The 22,716-nt window shown below is 39.9% G+C and overlaps 2 protein-coding genes across 2 annotated transcripts; one reads left to right on the top strand and one right to left on the bottom strand.

The window, feature by feature from the left end:
- The first annotated feature begins 9,078 nt into the window (after positions 1 to 9,078).
- On the top strand, positions 9,079 to 9,741 carry LOC118793631 (transmembrane protein 215-like). The gene has a single exon (XM_036551858.1). The coding sequence runs from the start codon at positions 9,079 to 9,081 to the stop codon at positions 9,739 to 9,741; it is 663 nt and encodes a 220-aa protein (XP_036407751.1).
- A 1,965-nt stretch (positions 9,742 to 11,706) lies between these two features.
- Positions 11,707 to 20,730, bottom strand: LOC118793630 (atrial natriuretic peptide receptor 1-like). The gene is made up of 23 exons (XM_036551857.1): positions 20,677 to 20,730; positions 20,436 to 20,541; positions 19,678 to 19,810; positions 19,192 to 19,324; positions 18,978 to 19,082; positions 18,763 to 18,865; positions 18,275 to 18,420; positions 17,914 to 17,986; positions 17,178 to 17,325; positions 16,977 to 17,063; positions 16,695 to 16,838; positions 16,439 to 16,560; positions 15,490 to 15,628; positions 15,228 to 15,276; positions 14,811 to 14,912; positions 14,346 to 14,465; positions 14,111 to 14,204; positions 13,732 to 13,819; positions 13,465 to 13,604; positions 12,879 to 13,031; positions 12,666 to 12,764; positions 12,116 to 12,207; positions 11,707 to 11,868 (listed from the first exon to the last, which is right to left on the bottom strand). Exons 1-23 carry the CDS (start codon positions 20,710 to 20,712, stop codon positions 11,707 to 11,709), a joined length of 2,574 nt encoding a protein of 857 aa, XP_036407750.1. The 5' UTR covers positions 20,713 to 20,730.
- Between the last annotated feature and the right edge of the window lie 1,986 nt (positions 20,731 to 22,716).

Below are 22,716 nucleotides of genomic sequence, written 5' to 3'. Positions count from 1 at the left end.
TTAGCAACCGCTCCCTTTGTAGACTGAATGATGGGCTTTCGAGTACTTAACGTTAACTCCTGATCCTTCAGCCATTGCCTTCTCTGCTTCATCAGCTAGACCAAACGGAGCCTTTCCTCTGATATAGCTAGAACAGGAAATGAAGGCAGGTAAATATCCCTCTTAAAACGCAATATTATAACCCCACAACTCGACAATGGACAACCATTCATGCGCTGTGTAATGATGTCATTATTTACAAGTTTCTTCCATCGAAAGAAGAATACATATTTAACTGTAAGTTGTGTTGTTTCTGACAGTGACGCCTACTGGTGTGGAGGAGAATCATGGCGATTGTGAGGCGACAATCGGGTCCTCTGTCTATATAGCCTCTCATTAACGGGTTCTAGTTTATTCTCTAGAATAAAAAAAAAAGAATATTTTGTTGAAAAATATTTGGGGAATTCAGACTGTGCCCTGTGTCTTACACAATCATTCACTTCAAAGTTTGTTAGCGAAAATTAACACTTTAATTGTTATTTAAGTATTACATTTGGAATTTACTTCTTAATGCAAATTACCTTCATTGTAATTTAACATGATTGAAATAATCTGCCCATTGTTTCATTGGCATTCATTTATAACTTTTAAAATACTATGAAAGATACTATAAAAAATACTATCAAGCTTGTACAGCACAGTTGCTTTTTAAAAACAAATTTCTCTTTTATACTGACCACTTGTGAAAAGGACAGGGGAAAGGAATGCAAAGGAATGCATGTTAATGTCTCACTGAAAAACTATTGACCAAATGACACAAAATATACTGCAAAAATATGGATCAGTGCTCTCAAATTACATGTTTTCATGCAGGTCCTGGCAAACAGGCCATTGGACTATAGCACTAATTTTGCTATGTGTTGCTTTTTCAAAATATCATGGCCTTCTGTTTTTCTAATGCCTATTATAACATGACCTGCTAGACAATTACTTAATTCTTAAATTAATGTTTTTATTCTTTTTAATTAATGTGGTTTTGTATATAACTCATTTGATGATTCTTATATGGTTTCCACAGAACCTTTGCATACAGGTGCTATTTTGTACTTGATGAAATGTTTCCATGGATGTATAAAATATTAGTATGAATAAAAGCAATGGGAAGTCATATTTTCACATGGTATAAGATAGGAAAGTATCAGTCACACCACGTATGCAGCACTTCACTTTTTCTCAAGCAACATACAACTGCACCTGGTGTACAAACTAAGAATTCAATCAATTTGTCTTCCGATTTAAATTAATTTCACAAAGGAGTAACATAAAAATACATGTTCATTTGTGTACACAGTGGACATACATAAAGCTTGTCAGCAGGGGGAATAAACCGATTTTTAAGCACTGATAAACTCACTGCTCACAGATAATGTAATCTCAGCGGCCTCATCCACACTGTTTTTACCTCTGTGTACTGCACGCTCGTCCTCTACCCTTTGATCTTTGTCCGCCATTCAGTTCTGTCCTGCACCTCCTCTTAGAAATGGTAATGATATGGGTGATTGAAATATGAGAGGGCCTTTTGTGCTAAATTTTGTGCGTACACATTTCATTAGCATAAGCACTTCAAGGGGATTTTGAAATGGTCCATTGTCGTTTGCGCCTGGTTGATTATTTACCGTATGATTAATTAGGAACCTATATGGAAAGCTGCCCGCACCTTTTCTACAGCTGAGAGATGCTCTTTAAAAGGATCTAAAATTATGTGAGGGAAGTGCTCCACACAAAATGGAATGGCACTTTAAAAATAAGCGAAAGGGAAAAATATGCCTGGCAGAAATACAGAAGCTGTAGAGAATGAATAGTTGAAAACCTGCAAATTGGATTCACTACCAATGATGTATATTTACCCTTTAGATAAATACTTTCTACATTCACGTTCTTTATGGAAATGAAATCATGGATGCATTTTCATTTTTTTTTATTCCTTGTTTATTGTTGGTTCTCTATTACATTTTTGTGTGTACACATATGCAAGACTGCGCACCTGCCATAAAACCTGAGCTTCATACAAAATACAATATCCATCTCAGTCTGTGTGTGTTTTCTTGTATTTAATCCCAGAGTGGATGTCCCTCAGCTCTTCATCAGCATCTGTACAGATTCAGACAGGATCAGCTACTCTGAATGGCTATCCTGTAATAGCAGTTATGCTTTCAAAGTCAACCCCAATGCAAGTGGAAATTGAGCAGAAGCCTTTGCCCACATGAGATAAGTGCTTGGGTGCCAGACATCAGCTGCAGCAGTCAGATCCCATTCAGGGAACAGTGGGGGACCACTCCTATCGCCCGTCCTTTAAGGTAATGAGACACGATGGCTCTCCCCCTCTCCACAGCAAGAGGCAAAGCAAGCTAGAGAATTCCACGGACCGGAATACCAGTTTGCACTGGTTCTGCACTTTTCTTTTTGGCTCAAACATACAGACAAAATGTGCTTTCTGTGGAGCAGGGTGAGGCGTTGTTGTCAATGGCCTGAGAGATTTGAGCTTTTTTGGTTAGGAGTACTGTCACACAGCCTCTTCATTGTTTCACATTCTGAGAATTCAATGTTAGCATTTTGCTGTGTAATACAATAGATTTTTTTTTGTAATGTCAGATTGAGCCGTGAACAATGTTCCAATCATAATAGAATCTGTAGACTTTCCCAGCAGTCTGTCATGTAAGTAATCAGTGATTCCAAGACCCTGAGGAATCCTTGTATGAAGAGGGCACTTATGTCTTACAGGGATCAGGAATTAAGACTTACCATGTCTCCTGCGCCTTGGTAAATGTGTCCTTTTCTTGCCTCATCACGTCCTATCTGCCATGGGGAATGAGGAGAGGGGAGCATCTGCTGCAGTTAGGCCTCAGGTGCTGCACATCTTCCTCACTCCATCTCAATCTACCTGAGCCTCCTCTTCCTCACCTTGCCTTCAAGGTGAGGCTGTGGGGCAAGCTGCCCGGTCTGAAACGGAGGTCTATTATCCTTCCTCCTCCGTCAGGTCTAGAGGCCCTTAAAGTGGATTAGCTTGATTATGTTGTGTTGATACATTAAGAGGCCAACCAAAACAGCCTGCAATCTCACTTCAAGTGCAGGCTTTTTTTTTTCTTCATGGTAATTTTGACCAGATTGTTGAACCGCTTTGCATAACGGGAGTTGCACGATATAAGAGTATGAGAGTACTAGTTTTATCTGGCACAATAGCCATTTGCTTATGTTGCAGGTAAACCAGGAAATTGTCTGCGTCACTGTTATTGCATTGTTCTGCTCCATGTTGAAATATTGAGACCACCATGTGTCTTCGTTCAGAACGCTACAGGTGGTCTTTTTGTTTGATTGGAAATGTGGAGCTCAAAGTACGATATGGATCATGTCACATCAGGATACAGGCCGGACAAAAATCACCCTGAATCTGACAATGAGAAATCCTTTTATGGAGCCACTTACTGGATATGTTGGTGAGTGAAAGCTGTGTTTGAAATACAGCCTGCTTGCGCTAAGAGCATGCCTCTTTGCCATGGTAATGAGCACAGCCAGGATTACCCCCAGCCCCCCGTAGCTTCCCAAGCTTCCCGCCTTTAAAGAGGAAGGGGCTCCTTATTTGCATTCACCACTGAATCATACTGCAAAAAAAGAATATAAAATATGCTGGGAAAAAAAACCAAATATGCTGTGTGCAGAGATATTTAATGTTCTAAATGTGTTGATAATTTGTATTTAATATGTCATTCCTTTAGTAGTAATATCCACATCTACTGGACTCTCAGGCTTTACTTTACAGTGTAGTCCCTCCTCATCCAAGGTACTGTAATCAATGTAAGTGAAAAATGTTGGTTTCTTTCTTGTGATATGGCTCGCATATAACCTGACTTGAGTCATATATGTGGCAAAATAAATAAATACAGTTTCTCTGAGAAGCCTCAAGGAAAAGCTGGCTTTCTATGAAACACTTGTGCAGTACAGAAAAGGGCGCTATGGAAGACCCATCTGTAGATAGCGCATGAGCAGCAAATGGATTCCACACAATCGCTGCACCACACTGCTGCTCATGTATTTTCATTGTCACTTTCTTTTGCTGTGACCTCTTCATTTGCCCCTGCATTTTCTGTTTGCACTTCACCTCTCCGATTTCACTTTCTGTCAGTTTGAAGGAGGATGCCAATTCATGGTCATGGAAAATTGTGTGTGTGTGTGTGTGTATACCTGTTCCAGTGAAATATGTCTTACAATATGTCATTCTGCGAATAAATTAAATAGTAGAAAAAAAATAAAATAAATAATAATAATAATAATTTCACTTTCAGTGAAATGCACTGTAATTTCTAAATATAAACTAGTCTATTCACTTACAATCTGAGGACAGTATTTGCTTTACACTATACAGTATCTTTGAAATATGTTGAGAGATTGTATCCCCTGCTTAAAGTGTTTAAAAGACAAAAGTATTTTTGATATCCTCATTGCCTTAATCAGGACATATTTTAAATTGTCACCAAATGAGTTTAAGAGAGTGCAATGTCTGTCAATAAAGGGTAAACGAAATGCATATTTAGATTTTTCACGTTTGCAGCCTCCATTGACTTAGAATCAGATCACACTGTAATGCGCGGGTCCATATATGACAGGCATAACAAAGGAGGTGACAATAACATGTTTAATAGTGAAAAAGTAGACATCATTACTTTAGCCTTACACTTGCTTTCCTGCCAGCACACTCCCATGTATACCACATCCTCCCTCATGGCCTGGGAATACAGGTAGCATTACCAAAGAACCAATCACAGAAGTCCTTTTGTGCAGGAGCTACTAAATACCATTTAATCAGTGCATACTATGTAATTCCAATGATCAGGATAGCAAATTCATACAATGAAAGAAACAAACTGAAACTAATTTTTATTAGAATTTTCCACCCTATCCAAATAGTTTTTACCAGTAAATAAACTAAAATTGGTAAGCAGTTGTCCATTCAATTTGCTTAGAAACTGAAAAAAACAACTGCAAAGATGAGGCATTTTAAACTCTTAGAAGTCATGCAAAAAACACACCAGGGATTGTATCTGAAGATTAAGATGTCTGAATCTTCTAACCTGGCTTTTTATTTCATTTGCCATCACCCAGGATATTTTATATAAACATGAAACGTGTGTATTTATAACAAGTAAGATCATTAATATAAACAGCTGCCCTGATGGAAAACTATCTCTGTAATTACTATACATAACCGACACGGATACAGGCATTTAATCCAACTCCAATTATAGAAGTGCAGTCCAGCATGCACCATTGGTAATGTGTGAAAGAGAGCCAGTATCCCTCCATAACTGTCATGCACAACTCCAGCTGAGGACTGCTTACATTACCTCATGCTGCAAAGCAGTTAAAAACAAATGATTATTTATATAAAAAACATGGCTGTATGGGGAATAATTTGATTTATGGACTAATGAAAATACTTTGTGTTTTTACATGCAACCACAACCTCTAACATTCGGGTTTTATTTTGTGAATAACCTATTTTTCAGACACAGTCAGCAAAGTTTTTTTTTTTCCTTGAACACCATGCAGGACCTTCTAGAAGTGAATATAGGCGTGTGTGAAGTCAGAGAGGTGAATCCATGTGATCTACAGCTAGTGTGGACTACTGCACAGCCTTTTGGTGATAGTATGGACTTAAATGCAACTCCTGCCAGAAATGTTAGAGACCCAGAGAGAAAGTCAAAACATCTTTTACAGCCAATTTTTTCTGTAAGTAATCAAAAACCTGCTGTTATTGGCCTCAGTTGGTTTCTTTACATGAAACCGTATAAAGCACCTTAACCCAAGAGACTGCATGGCAGTGTAATTTCTATTCTGTCACCGTCAAAAGACTAAGCTTTGAATACGGATTAAAAACAGATGCAAGCGATTAAGTTTCTGATGTTATTATTAGTTGGTTTGTTTTCAGGCATCAGTTTAAAAAGGCATCAGGCTTTTCTTATAAATGCTTGTGCCATAACTGTTCTGACTGTGGATGAAACAATAAAGTGAGGTGAGTCTGTGTTTCCTGTTTCTATGTCAGCGTATTTCTCCATGAGGTGTGTTAGGCACAAGGTTGAGCATAACAAAGACAAGTTGCTTCAAGCAAGTGGATTTCAGTCAGGAACACAGACTGAGTGTTCTACTCTGAACCGATGCAGTTCAAATGTATCCTTGAAGCAACGAGGACATAATCACCATCATCCTAAGGAAAATAAGCATGTGGGGGGAGCTACATATGACAGAACTGCACGCATGGAGGTGATGATCCCATCGAAGTCGTAGACCCCCTTTAATGTTTACTTCTTGAAGCCAGGATGACTGATTTCCAGTAACGGGGTTGTGTTGATAGTCTACTGAATCCACAACGTGTGCAGGTGGGCTTTGCATTGGAGGCCGTGAGGATTGTCACTGTGCCCTGATATAACTGGCCCTGGTCATGATCCAGGGAACACCCTGTGCCCAGAAACTTGACCTGCTCATGGGACTCCAAGCTGGGATTTTCACAGCTGGCACTGCAACCCTATCTGAGTGATGAGCTCTGTACAGGAAGTGTCAAAGGCCAGGAGAGCATTCCAAGGAACCACTAACAACCGTCAGCTGTAAAGTGTTTTGGTGTTGCAGTCTGCCCTTTCACACTCATGAGACACGCAACAGACCGAAATCTATCAAGGGTCCAACAGAGATTCCTGTCTTCCTTACAGTTGTCTTCATCCCAACAGGCACAGCCTGTTTCAGATGTCAAGATGCTGGAGCATCTCCAGTAACACCTTCCTGGACTGCATACACATAGTTGACAAGATAACAGCAAAGATGACAGCAGATACAAGGGCTGATTTACAGTTAAAACAAACTGATCTCATTGCAAATGCCTCACCTTTTTTCTACAGTTACATTGAGTTTGTGTTCACTGCATGTTGACACTTTCCACCGAGAACATCTTCCCTGTATGTCTAACTGTATGTGCATTGTTTTGAACAATATCAAATAAAGACATTAAATTATTATAAATTTTACCGAGATGCGCTGTGCTAGGTATGATTGCCATATAATTGCAAATTGAACAATTTATTTAGCATGTCAGTTTATTTAGTGATTTATTGTTGAAGGTGGGTGCTGATGCTCCTATTTCATCCTGCCTGATATTAATATAGCAATTGCAATAAAATATTAATATTTATGTGTGTCTGTTACAGATTTATTTATATTCACGTTATCTTAACTTTCTGATCTACCAAAAACAAAAAGAAAATTAATATACAATATTAAATGAGTATTGAAGCATAGGAGTCTTAGAAGACACTATGCTGAAATTAAATTTGTCATATACAGAGCAATCAGCTGTCTTCAATCCTGTAAGCGCTTGATTTTTCCCCACCCAGGTCAGATGCAAGGTCAGTGTTGATTTAAAGCAGATAAGATATCAAGTACCACAGTTGTTTGAGATTATTTCAAGAATATAAGTTACATACGCACAAATACCAGCCTTTGAGTTTGCTATGACATGCTCATAAAGGACCATGGGGCTGTCTTCTGCAGTTCTGGTGGCCCACAAGAGGTTAAAATAAAAGGCACCCATAAAATGACCCCCCCAAAACACTTGTTACTCCTCAGTGTGGAGCACATCCATTCCTTCAAAAGACCTGAACTGGATTCCTAGAAGGCGTCCCTAATCCTGAGATCCTCTGCTGGATTTGTACCAGCGGTTTGGGCAGGACATGCTCTGTCTCCTGGCTGTGTCCATAGACGGAAGTGTTTGGGATGGCAGCCGTTCTGCTGATGAAATCCACAGCGTCAGAATTCCAGCTGAACAGTAAATAAACCAGGCTCTTTAATCAGACAGCGTCAAATTGTGTAGCAGCCAGCACACAGAAAGTGGGAGCTGAGTCCAACGGTAAGCAAGAGTTTATCTTCATTGTTCAAAGATTGCCTTGCTTGTGCACTGAGTATTGCTGGTCAGTCACTTAAAAGCTAGGTTATTGCCCATAATAGCACATGTCCTACAACACAGAAGGCTGCAGTACATGGTGACATTAAAGCAAGCACTAAATCTTGGGTTTTGCCTTTGTTATGTTGAGTAAGCATTGTTCATTACTGCTAAGTCAAAAAAAACAGACATTCAATGAGATCAACATGTACTCATTGACCTATTCATGTATTTGAATGTCTGCAAGTCATTCCCAATAATTATCCATACTATTATAAACTTTCATCTTCTGACTTTTGTGGAGTTTGGTCTGTAATTTAATTTGAGAGACAAACCAGTTTAGATCAATAGGATTTAGTGCAAATGAACACAATGGTAAAACCATGCTATTTTGCTGACTGTTCATTGCTGTTTTCCACTGTACAGAGGATAATGAATATAAACAAGGTGTGGAAGTGTAAGCTTATGTGTAAGTCCATAACTTCACACATCAACACCATTAACCACTGCTGGTTTTCAATTCAGTACAAAAGCATTACATGCCATTTCAGTGGGAGGTAGGTCTGACTGCTCCCTACTAAATTTCAGAATAGATGGCGGCTGACTACTGCTACCTCTCAGGTTTATATTTATCAGGGTGTGGCCTGGTCACTATAAAAGTAGTCTCTTGAACGGGACTTCTCACGTCTTTCCCCAGCACCGTCCTTGCCTTGGTCCTCAGTGCTCGATAACATTTCCATTGCTGATGTTGCCAACCTTTTGTGGAGAACTTCAAACACACACAGGAAATCGAGCCCTCTGGGAATGGATTTCTTTTTTTGACTGAAACAAGGAAGCCACAGTGCACCGAGGAGACTACAAATGTGCAGTTTTCTGACTGAAGCTTTCTTTCTGAAGTGATAGTTATGTGACGAACGATCAAGCTCTTGCCATAACACAACACTGAATAAAAAATAAGCCATATGTATATGGCCAAACTCTTTGAAGCTTCAATTTTGCTTCATGCTTGCTGTGCACATGTGATATATCGAAGACGACTTGAAGGGGTTACACTGGAAAGCCACTGCTAGTGGAGACGTGCTAACTGAAAGCAGACAGCTGGTCCGGGTGTAAACACGATGCGGCCGGACCATATTAACCCTCGCACGGGAATAGTGGTGGCCCTATGCTGTATCTTCCTGGTCTTCGGCTTCATGTTCACCGTGTCAGGCACAAAGGGCGAGACGCTGGGCGACATCCCCCTCATCGCCCTCGGGCCGGCCATTTGCTTGCCGGGCGTGGTCGCCCTCATCCTGGCCAAAAAAACCAAAGGCTTCACCAAATGCCCATGCAAGTGCAGATGCGCCAGGAGGCAAAGGAAGCCCAGAACGAGGAGACGCGCACAGGAGCCCTGGGACACAGTCGTCTGCGAGGAGCTGGAGGAGGCGCGGTGGGACAGGCGGGCGCGGTCCGGGGAGGATTCTGTGTCCACCACCACCACGGTGGGGGAATCCAGCCACCTGATTCGCAGCATAGAGCAGGACGAGGTGCTGCGATACTTGCGGGCCTGCTACCCCGCCAGCACCTTCATGGCCACCCGGGACGTCTCCAACTACTGCGTGTTCGACAGGCTGTGCTCCCCTCGGGACAGCGTGGCCTACACAGCCGCCCGCAGCTCGGTGGTGTACATGCCACGGGACAGCATTGTGGTCTACTCCCGCAGGGACAGCACCCCCTATAGCACATACTGCTGCTACATCAACCCCCGGGACTTCAGCTGGGGCAACGAGACCGTAGTCTGACCGCCACACTCATGTTTGCTCCAAAGAACTCTGTCAGTGGCAAGGTATATTAGCCTACCTGTCTTTGAACATCTGTTGATGATTGGCTGCAAAAGTCATTTTGTTGTGTGAACAGGACCGAGGAATGGTAATAATAGCATATGCAAGGCAATTTATACAATGCCAGTATGCTTACTATTATATTTCACCTCTAAATTATATCATTGGATTGTAAATAACTACAAACTACTGTTTTATTTAATGGAGCTACTATTACTGTGTTTATGTTTTCCTTATTAAAGGAGGATAACTACATATAAAAAGTCATAATCTAATAATTGTGGGATTTTATCCAATTAAGAGAAAGGCTTCTTTTTACTATAGCTGCAACAATGTTGCAGTTGATTTTCATCAACATTTTAAGTGTACATTTTTCCATTCCTTACAACACATTTTTCATTGGTTTCAGAAGCATTAAAACTCTTGTGGATGGAGTAACTAACAACATTTATTAGCTGTGTGATGTGTAAATGCACAAAGATATGTACTGTAGCTGTATTGATATTAACAGTACCGCTACTATTAATAGTGATGTTCATTAAATCTATGGATGAAAATTTGACCTGTATGGAACATATCATAATTTTGATTTATCTGTAATAAACTACCTGTGTTGTTATAAAATAACTCCCTGAAAGATATCTTTGGAAAAGTACTTGATTTAAAAGCAAATGTTATCTTTTATACCATTTCATAAGAAATCGTTGTAGGAGACTTAGAGAGAAAGCAATTTCATTAACTGTTTATGTTGAAACTGGTCATTAGAATGAATTGAACTGAATTACTTTAAACACAAAAAGATTTCCCAATGCAATAATGATTCAGACAAAGATCTCTTCTGAAACAAGCCTTTAAAAGCTTGAAAGCGCTCACCGCCTGCACGTCTACATTTGCACATTCACCTAATTATTATTAATGCACATCTGTGCTGGATTCAGGGCTGTTCCAGTATCCTGAAGCTGTTCCCTAATAATATGCTTTTTGGCATCTCTGGATTTTTCTGTCACCATTTCAGCCGATTTTTGAAATAAGATGTAATCAGCAATGTAATCTGCAATGTTGGTGCTTTGTTACAACCATGTTCGAACTTATGTTTGTATGTGAGGAGAGCCTCCCAAATTATTTTTTCAAACTAGTTTTGGTAAACACATGTACCAGTCAAACGTTTGGACACACCTGCTCATAGAAGGATTTTCCTTTATTATTACTATTTTCCACATTTTTGTAACAATAGTAAAGACATCAAAACTATGAAATAACACAAATGCAATTATACAGTGATCACCAAAAAGGGGGGAAACAAATTAATCGTATATTTTTGTTTCTTCAAAGTAGCCAAAAATGGTTTTAATTTAATTTTTTTTTTGGAAAGAAATTCATACATAGGCATCAACATTTTGGAATTTCAAGAGACATCTTAAACAAAGCATCAGCTCTAACTGTTACTCAGGTTGGTGGAGGGAATCCATATTTAATTCAGGACCAAATGTGGAAGGAAAATTAAATAGTTTGACATCAGTTATTTATTTTTGGAATGAGCACAAGTGCAAACGTGAAACAATATAAGAGGCAGCTGAAGTAGACAAATAAAACACCAACAAAATTATAGAGACGCCATTTGCAGTATAATAATACACAGTACTGTAAAGCACAGTATACAGCATGTTCCAAAATGTACTGTTTTCAGTTCTGTGGGTTTTAAATGGTATATAACAAGAGCTAAATATTAGGTTTTGAGATAAAATCTGGACCATACTAACAGAGCAGCTTAACAAATCTACCTCTAAAAATGTTTGACTGGACGTATGGAACATTCTTGTCAGGTGAGCTCTTTCACATCTGTTATCATGTAAATGAATCTGACATTTTAAGGGAAAGTACAACATGAAAGCAAGAATAGTTTAATGGCTCCTGTCTGTGTTTGAGTCACACTGGATCTATGAGTTGATCAGTATTCAGAAACCCTGGGATGGAGGTGTAGTGGTCCTTCTCATTTTCCGGCATGGGTGGAGGTTTCTTACCATGGTCCTTAACAACTGGCACGGCCTGCTTTCCTTCTAACCAGTAGGTGACCATGTCGCCTTTGCCCTGTGATGAGAATTTTCAGACACAGGGGCACAGGGCAACATTATGACACTGCTAACTGTGACTTTGCAACAGTTACTACATGAATTTCAAATATGACACTGTTCATTAATCCATTAATGTGGTGGACACATATAAAGTTCCCTATGAGGCACAGGTACAGAACGTCTGAAAGTAATTTTAAGAAAATGACTTATTTCCCAAATTCCTTCTATATCTTTGCATATGCATATGAAATGGCGATACCAACCTTAACTTGCAGCATGCCCCGACAGTTTAACACATAGCCACCAATCTCCTCCAGAAGATAGTAAGCACTTGAGCTGCACTGAATCTTCAGAGCTAAAGAGAAAAACAGATCCAAACATTAATCATTACATTACATTACATTTATTCATTTGGCAGACGCTTTTATCCAAAGCGACTTACAACAGAGGTCCAATACAATATAATCTCCCTCTTTAATTGATCTAACTTGATTGATTAAAACTTTTTTATTGAAGGATTTTTAACTTCTATATAAAATATCTTTCATTTCAGGGTATCTCCAGATGAAGGATCTTCTGGTTATGCTGTGTGAGAGTGAGGTACTCTCACACTTCCACAGAAAGAGCCCATTCTGACAGTTCCTAACTTTCACATTTTCCTTCAGTTTCCCACAAGCCAATGTTATAGTCTTGTTTTTCTACATTATGATTCCTCATTTGGACTGTGACACATTCATACATATTCCTCAAAGTTAAGGTGTAGTGCCCTGCTCCATGAAGCACGTTTGCATGAGAGACGAGATGCAGCTCTACCTTCACTGGTAGATTCCATCCTTGAAGCGGTGTTCACTGTGTCACCAAACAAACAGTACCTGGGCATTTTAGTACCAACCACACCTGCAACAACAGGACCTGAAACCAAGCACAGACACACCCCCTGACTTTCCCCTTAAGAATTCTAGTCTCTATATTGTACAAGCAGGTAAAGATAACACCTTTGTGTCGGATGGAAAATCCTTCCCTTACCTGAATGGATGCCTGCTCTGATCTGAAGCAAAGTACTGGGCTTGTGGGGGATTCTAAAGGTCTTACAGACAGCAACCAGGTCCAAGGCCATGCTGGCTATTTCAGAGGCATGCAAAATACCATTTTCCTTCGGAACACCTGAGACAACCATGTCTGCAACATATATTCACCCAGTGAGTTTACACAGTTTACTATGTACATACAATTCTTCATGGAAATAAAAATCATAATGTGCCTACAGTACAAATAAATCTTTTCAAATGGGCCAGTTATGGTACTTAAGAGCAATGGCTGTTGATTAAATTGGCATGCCTCATAAACATTGACATGATATGAATACATATGATTCTAATATGAATATTTGAATATGAAAATGTTAAACAGAATGCTAAATGTTAAACAGAAATCAAAATGTATCTTTAATATATCCATGTGTCCTACTTTGCAGATGTATCAATATTTACTGCTGTGATAATGCTTATATTGTCACTTTGCACAGCAGTAGTAAGATCAAGCATCTAAATGACAAGGGTTGGAGATATAGAAGGTACACTCCACCATAGAATCAGAAAAACCATGCACTTACATGCATCTCCAATAGTCTCTACTTTGTAAACATCATAATTGTCAATGATTTCATCAAAAGTTGTATATAGTTTGTTTAAGAAATCCACAACTTGATACGGTGTGCTGGTGCTTGACAGCTGAGTGAAACCCACAATATCACTGTGAGAGAGAAAAAAAGGGAGCAGCTGAAATTTGTTCCCACAAAAGACTAGAATGCACACAAAAGTCACAGATTATGTCACATAGATCTGCTCACAGGGAGAAAAGCACCCCCTCTTTGGCTTACCTGAAAAATACTGTGGCACTCACATAGCTTTGGGCTTGTGAGGGCTTTCCTTGTCTGAGGTCATCAGCAACTTGCTTGGGCAGCATACCTGAAAAAAATAGTGTCATGGAGTGATCTAAGCAATTCCAAGTAAAGCACAAATATATTTACCCATCGACTCAATGAAATCAAGAGAACCTTTAAGGTAACACACTCTATAGCCTTAGGGGGATCCATGCCAAAATAAAATCTTGCTATTGTGTTTTGAAAATGGATTAAGATGTCTTTACTGCTTGGCAACAGGAGTCCTCGTTTATCCTTCAGAACAACGTGCAGCCTCTCTAAATGAGACGCTGAGCATCTAGCCCAAGAAAATGAAACTGTCCCATTAGTCACCTACTGTATAAGAGCCGGTCAGTCTTCTGCTTCTCGTGCATCAGGTCCTGTGTCCTCTCTGCAACCAGAACCTCCAAGTGCTTGCTGTACTTCTCCATCTGTAAGACGTGAAATACCATAAAAGTGAGAAGGTATGACATCCCTCTGGTGATCTTAACACTGTACAGTAGACCTCAGGGATATATCCTTCTGTTGAACACCTTCAAGAGTTCCAGACAGATTTTTGCTTTTGTACACACCAGATTCATCATCATATCCACCGGGCTGACTTTGTGAGGGTTGATTCTGTGAACAAACTTCCTGATCTGTTCAAAGGTGGGCCGGTGGGTGGGGTTGTGGGACCTGCATCTTCTGATGAGCTATGAGACAAGCGGAAGACAAATCAGACCCTCGGAGTACCTCCTCTAACCAAAGTTTACATTACATTACTGGTATTTTAGCAGACACCATCATCCAGAATGACTTACAAAGGTTACAAGCTATTTATTCATTTACATGTGATCCATTTATACAGCTGGATATTTACTGAGGCAATTCAGGGTTAAGTACAGCAGCGGTGTCCCAACAGGGAACTGAACCAGCAACCTTTTGGTTACAAGCTCTGCTCATTACTACGATGCTACACAGCCGCCTTATGCTGACAGGCAATATTTCTCCCCTCTCTGCTGGTTTAAAAGTGGTTTTCCACTGGTTCATCCTCCTACCTCCACATACTCAGAGGGGCAGGGGCACGTGTTTTCCGCCTTCCCAGAGATCAGCTCTGGGAGAGGGGGGCACCAGGCACATTCCAAGGAGCTGTCTTCTACCTGCAGAACAGATATAAACAAGACGGCATGGGAAGAAGAAATCCTGGCATGTAAGTCTTCCTCTGCAGAGAATGAGCGTTTTTATGTTCTTTCAACTTCAATATGACCGTGACCGATGGACGATGACAATTATGGAAGAAATGTCTTGGAGGTGATTCTGATCCATCTGCTAAAAATGTACTGCTGCAAGGAAGTCTGGACAGCTTTAATCCTTTCTGCAAGAACACCAAAATGATGACATGGTGACAGCCACATGACAAAAGCGGGTGCTATGAGGTTCTCCTGTACACAAACTGTTCACAAGATTGAACTTACTGGGACGGGGTCGCTTCTAGTGGCTATTTCCAGTAATATAATTGAGTAACTGCAAGAAAATGTTGCAATGACTTCAACACATAGTAAACCATCTCTATTCACACTAACTACATTTAGCTCAAGATAATTACATGCTTTCTAGCTTTGAAATTAAACTGATGATGATCATAATGTAAATCACTATGTCTTCCTGGTATTACCACATACAGTTTGCATCGAAGCAGCACAGAACAGTGAATTTATCTCCAGAAGGCAGGATTACCTGAACACGTCCCCTGGCAGTGTGGGCTCCATGTCAGAGCCCTGGGCCTCGGGAGGTGTGTACACCTCTTTAAGCCTCTGCTGGTAGGTGCTGGGGATCTCAGGTGAGTCTTCCTTCCTGTATGTTGGCAGGCAGTAATCTGCAGAGACAAAAAAAGAGGAGAGTCTTTCTAACAGAAAATAATTACAAGCAACGGTGCAAACAAACCTGCACACTTCGGTTTGTGAAATTTATGGTTGCTAGTGTAGAGGACTGTTAAGTCATGAAAAATGAAAAGAATATGCTAAAACAGACTTCCTTACAGCAAAGACATCACTCTCCAGAAGATAACGTTAGAAAGCAATATAAAGAGGATGACCAGACAGAAACAGTACAAAAGTAGGATGGAGAAGGTAGCTAAAGGACATTGGGTTGGTTGGCACATCCACGAAGAAAAACGGAAAGGCAAAATTACTTGCTAATATAAGGAAGTCATTCAGTTGCTTACATTCTTAAATTATTCAAAACAGGCCTATTTATCTTGAAAGGTCTCTGGCCTGGATTGTATTTTTATTTGAAATTGCTTCCAGCTAAGTTAACCGCTTTTTTAATGAACACAGGTTGACACGCAAGCTGGCTGACATATAAAACCATCTAATATGGACATGTTTTCGTTTTTCACAAAATTTTGATCTTAATTAAAAGGGTGCTAGGGCAGCTGTTCTCTTTGTAAGACCCTGTTTGAGGTACGGCCAAAATGTGAATATCAGAATGCCTCTCATGAAATTGATTTGATTTTAATATTCCCTTCAAGACATTTGAAATGAACGAAAACACAACTGTTGAAAGTGTTAGCACACTGTCCTGCTACCGATTCCATCTAGAATCCATTTCAAATACTAACTCCCTTCGGTGGGCATCCGAAGTGCACTTGGGAGGGAATGCTAAGCCTGAACTCACTGTGGCTTACCTGTGATCTTGCATACCCAGCGATCGTCAATGACACAGTTGACCGATTTTAGCCTCCCGTGGCAAATCCTGTGCTGGTGAAGATATGACATCCCTCTGGCAATGTCAGTGGCAAAGGAGAACCTGGAACCAGGTGAAATATGAACCTCTCAGTATATGGCAAACAAACTGTAAAGACCAATATATCAAGAGCAACCTGAAACTGTTTTCAAACATCCTTTTCAACCATGTTAAATGAATATAATGTAACATCATGCCTGAAGCCCCAGTTGAGCGGAATCTCCTCATTGAGAAGGACATCATTCAGGCTGCCCTTGGGACAGTACTCAGTGATGATGGCCACGTTCGGCACTTCCACGCACCCACCGAAAAACTTACACAGGTTGGGATGGTCCAGCTCTCTGAATACATTCCGTTGAAAAATGAAGGAAGTAGTTAATGTCAATATACAACATTGAACATTGAATGAACAATGAAACTACTCACTGCCATAGACAAAGATGATAAATTTTTCCAGGCGCCTCAAGAAACATTCTTACCTCACTTGCTTTACTTCCCTCCGGATTGTTTTTGTGAGGGAAAAAGTCTTCGTCTTAATTTTCTTAATGGCAACCGTGCGCCCATCGCTACATGGAACAATACATCTGTTTGTTAATGCAGAATTTTCCCATAATAAACCTGATTGAAAAAGTGTGCCCCCTACAGGATCTGTGACTGTGGCGGTCTGCAGGAGTACTCACTAGATGCCGGTGTGGGTGAAGAGCTGCCTACGGGAGGTGTTGACAGCACCAGTGCAGGAGCTAAGCGCTGTCACGCAGCTAGCGTTGGAGTCACTGTTGCCGTTGGGGACACTCATGATGCTGCCCATGGTGGTTCGCGCCATCTGATCTGTCAGGGACAATAGCATCAAAGCAGTTATTACCAACTGACAACAAACCATGATGAAGACTTCATGACTCTGTTTAGGTTTAGGTTTATTTTGGTTTCATTTCATTTAGGTTTATTGTATTTTTGGTTTCATGTATGGATACATGATAAACAAGGCATCAGATTGATTACAGCTTTGTAGCTGTATCAGTATTCTTCCCTTGTACAATGGCATCTCAATTAATCATAGATTAAAGAAGGTATAAATGTAATCACTGGCATCATTTCTTAACAAGAATGGCCAGGCAATCAAGACACGTGTAAACAAAATGTGGAGGAGTTCAATTAGTCCTGAATTTTGGATTCAGGACTCGGGCACCTAATCAGACTGAAGATGGATAATCATTGTCTCCATGTAAAATGGAAAAGAGCTGTTCCGAGTCTCAGACTGGGAGAGTGCTCCTCTGATAACCGAGCGTTACAGATTTTCAAGAGGCTGTTTTTGTGTGGGCTGACTGGGAATCCTCAAAATCCCTTTCAAAGAGCACAACCTTTTCTGTTCTACATCAAAATACAGCTGCTTCAGAAAATCTAATTAAGGGAAAATACCTTGCTTTATCTGACTAAAGTCGATGATCCAGCTTTCATCCCAAAAGAATTTTTGCTTCTGATACCGAAACCACTGCAAATGAAGAAGAAAATTTATTTACAATAAAACCATGTATTTACAATAAATACAAGTATTTGCATTTCATGTTTACACGCATTCAACACTGGAATAATGATGATACGGCTAATAAAAGATAAACATATCTAAAAAAGACACTTAAAAGGATTTGGAAAAATGCATGCCTTTGTGCAAATGTACGCCTGCAAACTCATGTATGCTTTCAAGAATGCATGCTTGCAAAAGTACGTACAAAATGGTTTTGTATGTATATGTATGTATGTGCATCTGTGAAGTACTCACCACTGTTATGATTATGAAGCTGACGAAGACTATAGAAATAGGAAGACTGATGGCCACTTTGATACTAGCAGTCATGGGACACTCGCCACAGTCAGCAGGACAGGTGGAGCACATTTCATCCTCATCACACAGCCCATCTCCACACACTGACAGAGATACACCATTATCACACACCCAACCTCTACATGTTCACCTGAACACTGCATTATCGCATGCCTAATGTAGACACTCTAGACACAGAAAGATATGCAACATCATTCATGGCACAGCTAACCTCTATGACAGATACACAATCATCACATACCTAATGTCCACATATTGTCAAGAGATACAGCATCATCACACAATCTCTATATGACAGTTCCATATAAGAGAACTCTGTAAGAATGTTCCATAGGGTTAATAGGGTCCTGCTCAGCCATAAATGGTGGGTCAATACTGGGATCTTGTGTGAGAGGTGAGAGGTATTACAATGTATGTTTTGGTACCTATGGCCGGCAGGACAGTGCTCTTTGCCTCCAATGCAACTTGCATTTTCCCAACTCGGATGTGAGCAATGAGTGAAGTGACACCCACGTGGAAAAGCACCACCTGAGAAGAGCAGCTTCATTAGTCATGATCTTGCACATCTGGCCTTGTCACGCTTAATTAGTTGAGAGCTCTCACAAGAGCGCAAGCTCATCAGTCACACAGCTGCTCGAACCTTGGCAGTCCAGTTGGTCTGAGTCATTTTGCCTGCGGTGGAGATGGTGTGAGTGAAAATCCTGCCGTCGTCAGGGATCCAGGGCCCACAGATCCTCTCTTTCACCTGTGGAGGAAAGCATGATACAGGATGAAAGAGGGCATCAGAGCCACAAAGGGGAGCAGTGTGTTGAGTGAAAAGCCTTTGAGATGGAGCCTGAGTGGAAGTGCGCTACCATGTAGCCCATGGGGCAGGAGTGGATGTTGGCGTGGTGAATGCAGCAGTTCTCTCCATCCGCGTCCTTCCAGTTCTGGGGACACTCGTGCTCTTCGCAGAAGCGTTTGGCCGCTGCCGCATCACTCACAGAGCTGGAGGAACACACAACTTAAGTCATTGCCACTGATTTAGGACTACACAATAAGCAATGCAAACACCTGGAAAAGGCCGAGGCATTATCTGTATAGATAACAGCATAAACAACCCACTTCGGACTGCGAAGAGAGACTCCCAGCTTTAAAGATGGTCTTAGCACTGCACATATCTAACATAGAATGTAGTAAGTACACACATCACAATGTAAGGTACCCGTGTACTAATTCTATACAGCAAGTAACTTCCTTGAAAACATTTACACTATCATTCCTTTGGCTCCATCTTCACAAGTCAGTAAGCAGATAGTGGTAAGGTTGGTTTTAAGAGTAAATCTGAGCTGAAGCTGCACCTGTGAGTGAAGATGGTGTTGTCCACAGCCCACTGGTAGAAGTCGTCTGAGGCAGTGACAGAGTAGGTGACACTGAACTCCTCCCCGCTGATGACCTTCTCTGGAGGCCTGTGCACCCAGGCCATCTCCAGACCTCGTCAAGGAGACAGAAAGATTTCAAAAGACTGCAAAATACTGTACAATTATGTATGGCTGCTAAAAGTAAGGGACATAAGACAAACAATGGCAGCACTTTACCAAACACTAAGAATGCCACGTGGAAGTATTAAGCATAAAGCATGAATTCTATATGAGCCAGACCCTTACTTTTTAAAGAATAGTTCAGTCTTCGATAAAGCATACTGTAGGGTAAAGTGCTCGTTTGTTTTGAAGCACGGTGGGCTTTATGTACACCAGTGCCATCTAGCGTACAAATGTTATTATGGGGTAGGGAAAACTAATAAAATTAAATATATGAGAAAATGAAAATAAAAGAACTTCAGTCATTCGTAAGTTCATATAGCTAGTATTTTACAATCAATGGCTGCGTATGAAGTGGGTTTGGGTTTTCAAGGAATATATCATCTTTTGCAGAAGCTGACTCGTTGTTTATTTAGTAAAAAAAAAAAAAAAAAAAGTATAATATTTCTATAAAATATTATATCCTTCTCAGCAAGTGAAAATAATGCAAATACATGGTACACGAACATAACTGCTAAAATCTTGTTTAAACGGTCGAATGTTGAAAAGAGACAAATAATAACCCTCATAAAACTTACCTCCACACTCTATCATATTCTGCTCGTCAGGTTTTTCTAACGGCCAGCAGTCGTACTCGCTGTTGTCTAAATCATGCCACCCTGTTGTTGTGCTTAAAAAAAGCATCTGAACAAATGAACCATAAGCTTATTTATTTGCGTCAATCAAAATGTCACAAAATTATACAACTATACTCCTACACTATCTACATGCATATGGTATTTGACGTGTGCATGTGTTTAGGTAATTGAATTTTCTTACCAAAGACGTCAGTCCATAACTTCTCCAGGAATACATGTTCCAGTACTCCGAAAAAATACCAAGCAGTTCGATACCTCAGTGCCCCAGTCTAGCGGGCGATACCTTCAAACTGCTCTACACATTGGAGAGCGAGCCAGCCTGGTGCTGGAACCACCTAAGAGCAAAACGATAATGAGGAGTTGCTAATCAATGTGTGCTGCTCCTGAATGACGATACGTCTACGTAATCCACAAACGAGTGAATATTCATCGTTAAATCTTAAGGGCAGCAAACAATAATATTAATAAACATTTCAATGGCATCCTGAATTGTTCGCACGATTTTTTTTTTCATTTAATTACAGCTTTTATTATTATCGTTATGGTATTATCGTTTTGCCTTTTATACTTTCCACGTATTTCTTTGGAATAATATAATTTAGGTGCTGTCTGCTGATAATCCGTCCAGCTGCTAGGATTTCTCTAAACCTGTTGTCTTTATCATTATTCTGTCATCAGTATCATTATTATTATTATGATAATGCATAGAATAACTACACTATAATCTTGTTAAGGGACGCTCTTTATTTTACAAATATTGCAATGATTTACATGTTTCATTCAATACAGTAATATATTGTGTGGTCAGATGAAAAGAAAACATGCAGTTTGCCCAAATTCAAGCGGTAACTGAGGAAAAGTTTCAAACAATTTGAAACTGATTATTGTCTGTATTATATTTATAACTACAGGCTAAAGGCTGTCAACAAACTTATCTGATCCCACCAGATAGAACTGTATCCTCCTTTTACATGGTACTGGGGAATTGTGAAATATGCCGTGTCCATTTCCACTGGCATACACGATATGCAAATTAATGTCTCCACAAAGCCAGAGAAAGCTGTGCTAGTGGAGAGACTAATAGCTTGCCTTAATGGCATGAGGAACTGGAATGACTACAAATATTATGTTACTAATAATAAAAGACAAATTATGCTTTTACGGCTTGTGGGGTTCATTATGCGCCAAATGTGGATTATTATTTATTTATTTATTTATTTATTTATTTATTTATTTTCACCTCAAAAGCTTGATGTCTCCGGAAACATCTCTTAATTACATATATGAGGTTTTTCATCAGGTCATCACAGCCTTTAAGACATGTCTTATCTCAAAGATACAGGAGAAATATGCATGCCTTTGTCTGCTAACAAGTGGATTATTGTATGGATTTCTAACTTTATCAGTACACTGCATTTGGTCCACCGTCTAATTAGTCTAGAATACAGCCATAATTACAAAATCAGACACAGATCATCCATCCTAGCATCTCTTCACTGGCCTCTCATTTAGTAGGCCTATGAAGCAGGCTTCAAAATTCTGTTCCTTGCCTAAGAAGCTCTAAATTGTCCAACACTTTCATATCTGAGTGAGATCATTATTATTTATAATTCTGCTTGGACCTTATGGTCTCAACAACAAAGTTTAAAACAGGCAGCAAAGCATGTAGATCGCCTCTTCCTATACATAAATATGAATCCACATTACAAATCTCTCGATCCCACCATCTTTGTCCGTTTGTGGTTTCAAAAATTGAAAATCCAAAATATCCAACTTCTCTGTGGTGTACACTTATTACCCATTTTTATACGAGGCTTACCACAATTGATTGATTAATTGACTGCTTGATTGATATTTGTTGATATGGCATATTTTGCGATGAATTCATCATTAGTCAGATTATTCATTATTTCAGCTTTGACTTCTCAAGGAAACAAATCCAGAAAAGGTCCTTCATTTCCCAAATGATCTAATTTTGGGTTATGAAGACGTTTATACATTGACAACAAAGATTTCGTTTTCATATACCTGTACCTGTTGTTTGTATGACTTTGCCTCATAACTGACTACATTAATAACCAAATTGTAAATTACCCAACAATTTCCTGTTTTCTCTAAACTACCTGATATGAGCGAATGGAGTGCAAATTTAAAATTTGCCCATATGGTAATTTAACTTCTTAATTGTTTCTTAATCGATTTTGACACCTAACTCAGAAAA

The sequence above is a fragment of the Megalops cyprinoides genome, chromosome 18 (assembly GCF_013368585.1).
Source record: "Megalops cyprinoides isolate fMegCyp1 chromosome 18, fMegCyp1.pri, whole genome shotgun sequence".
Lineage (NCBI taxonomy): Eukaryota > Metazoa > Chordata > Actinopteri > Elopiformes > Megalopidae > Megalops > Megalops cyprinoides.
Note: the sequence above shows the minus strand (reverse complement) of the source record. Positions and strands in the feature narration are given on the sequence as shown.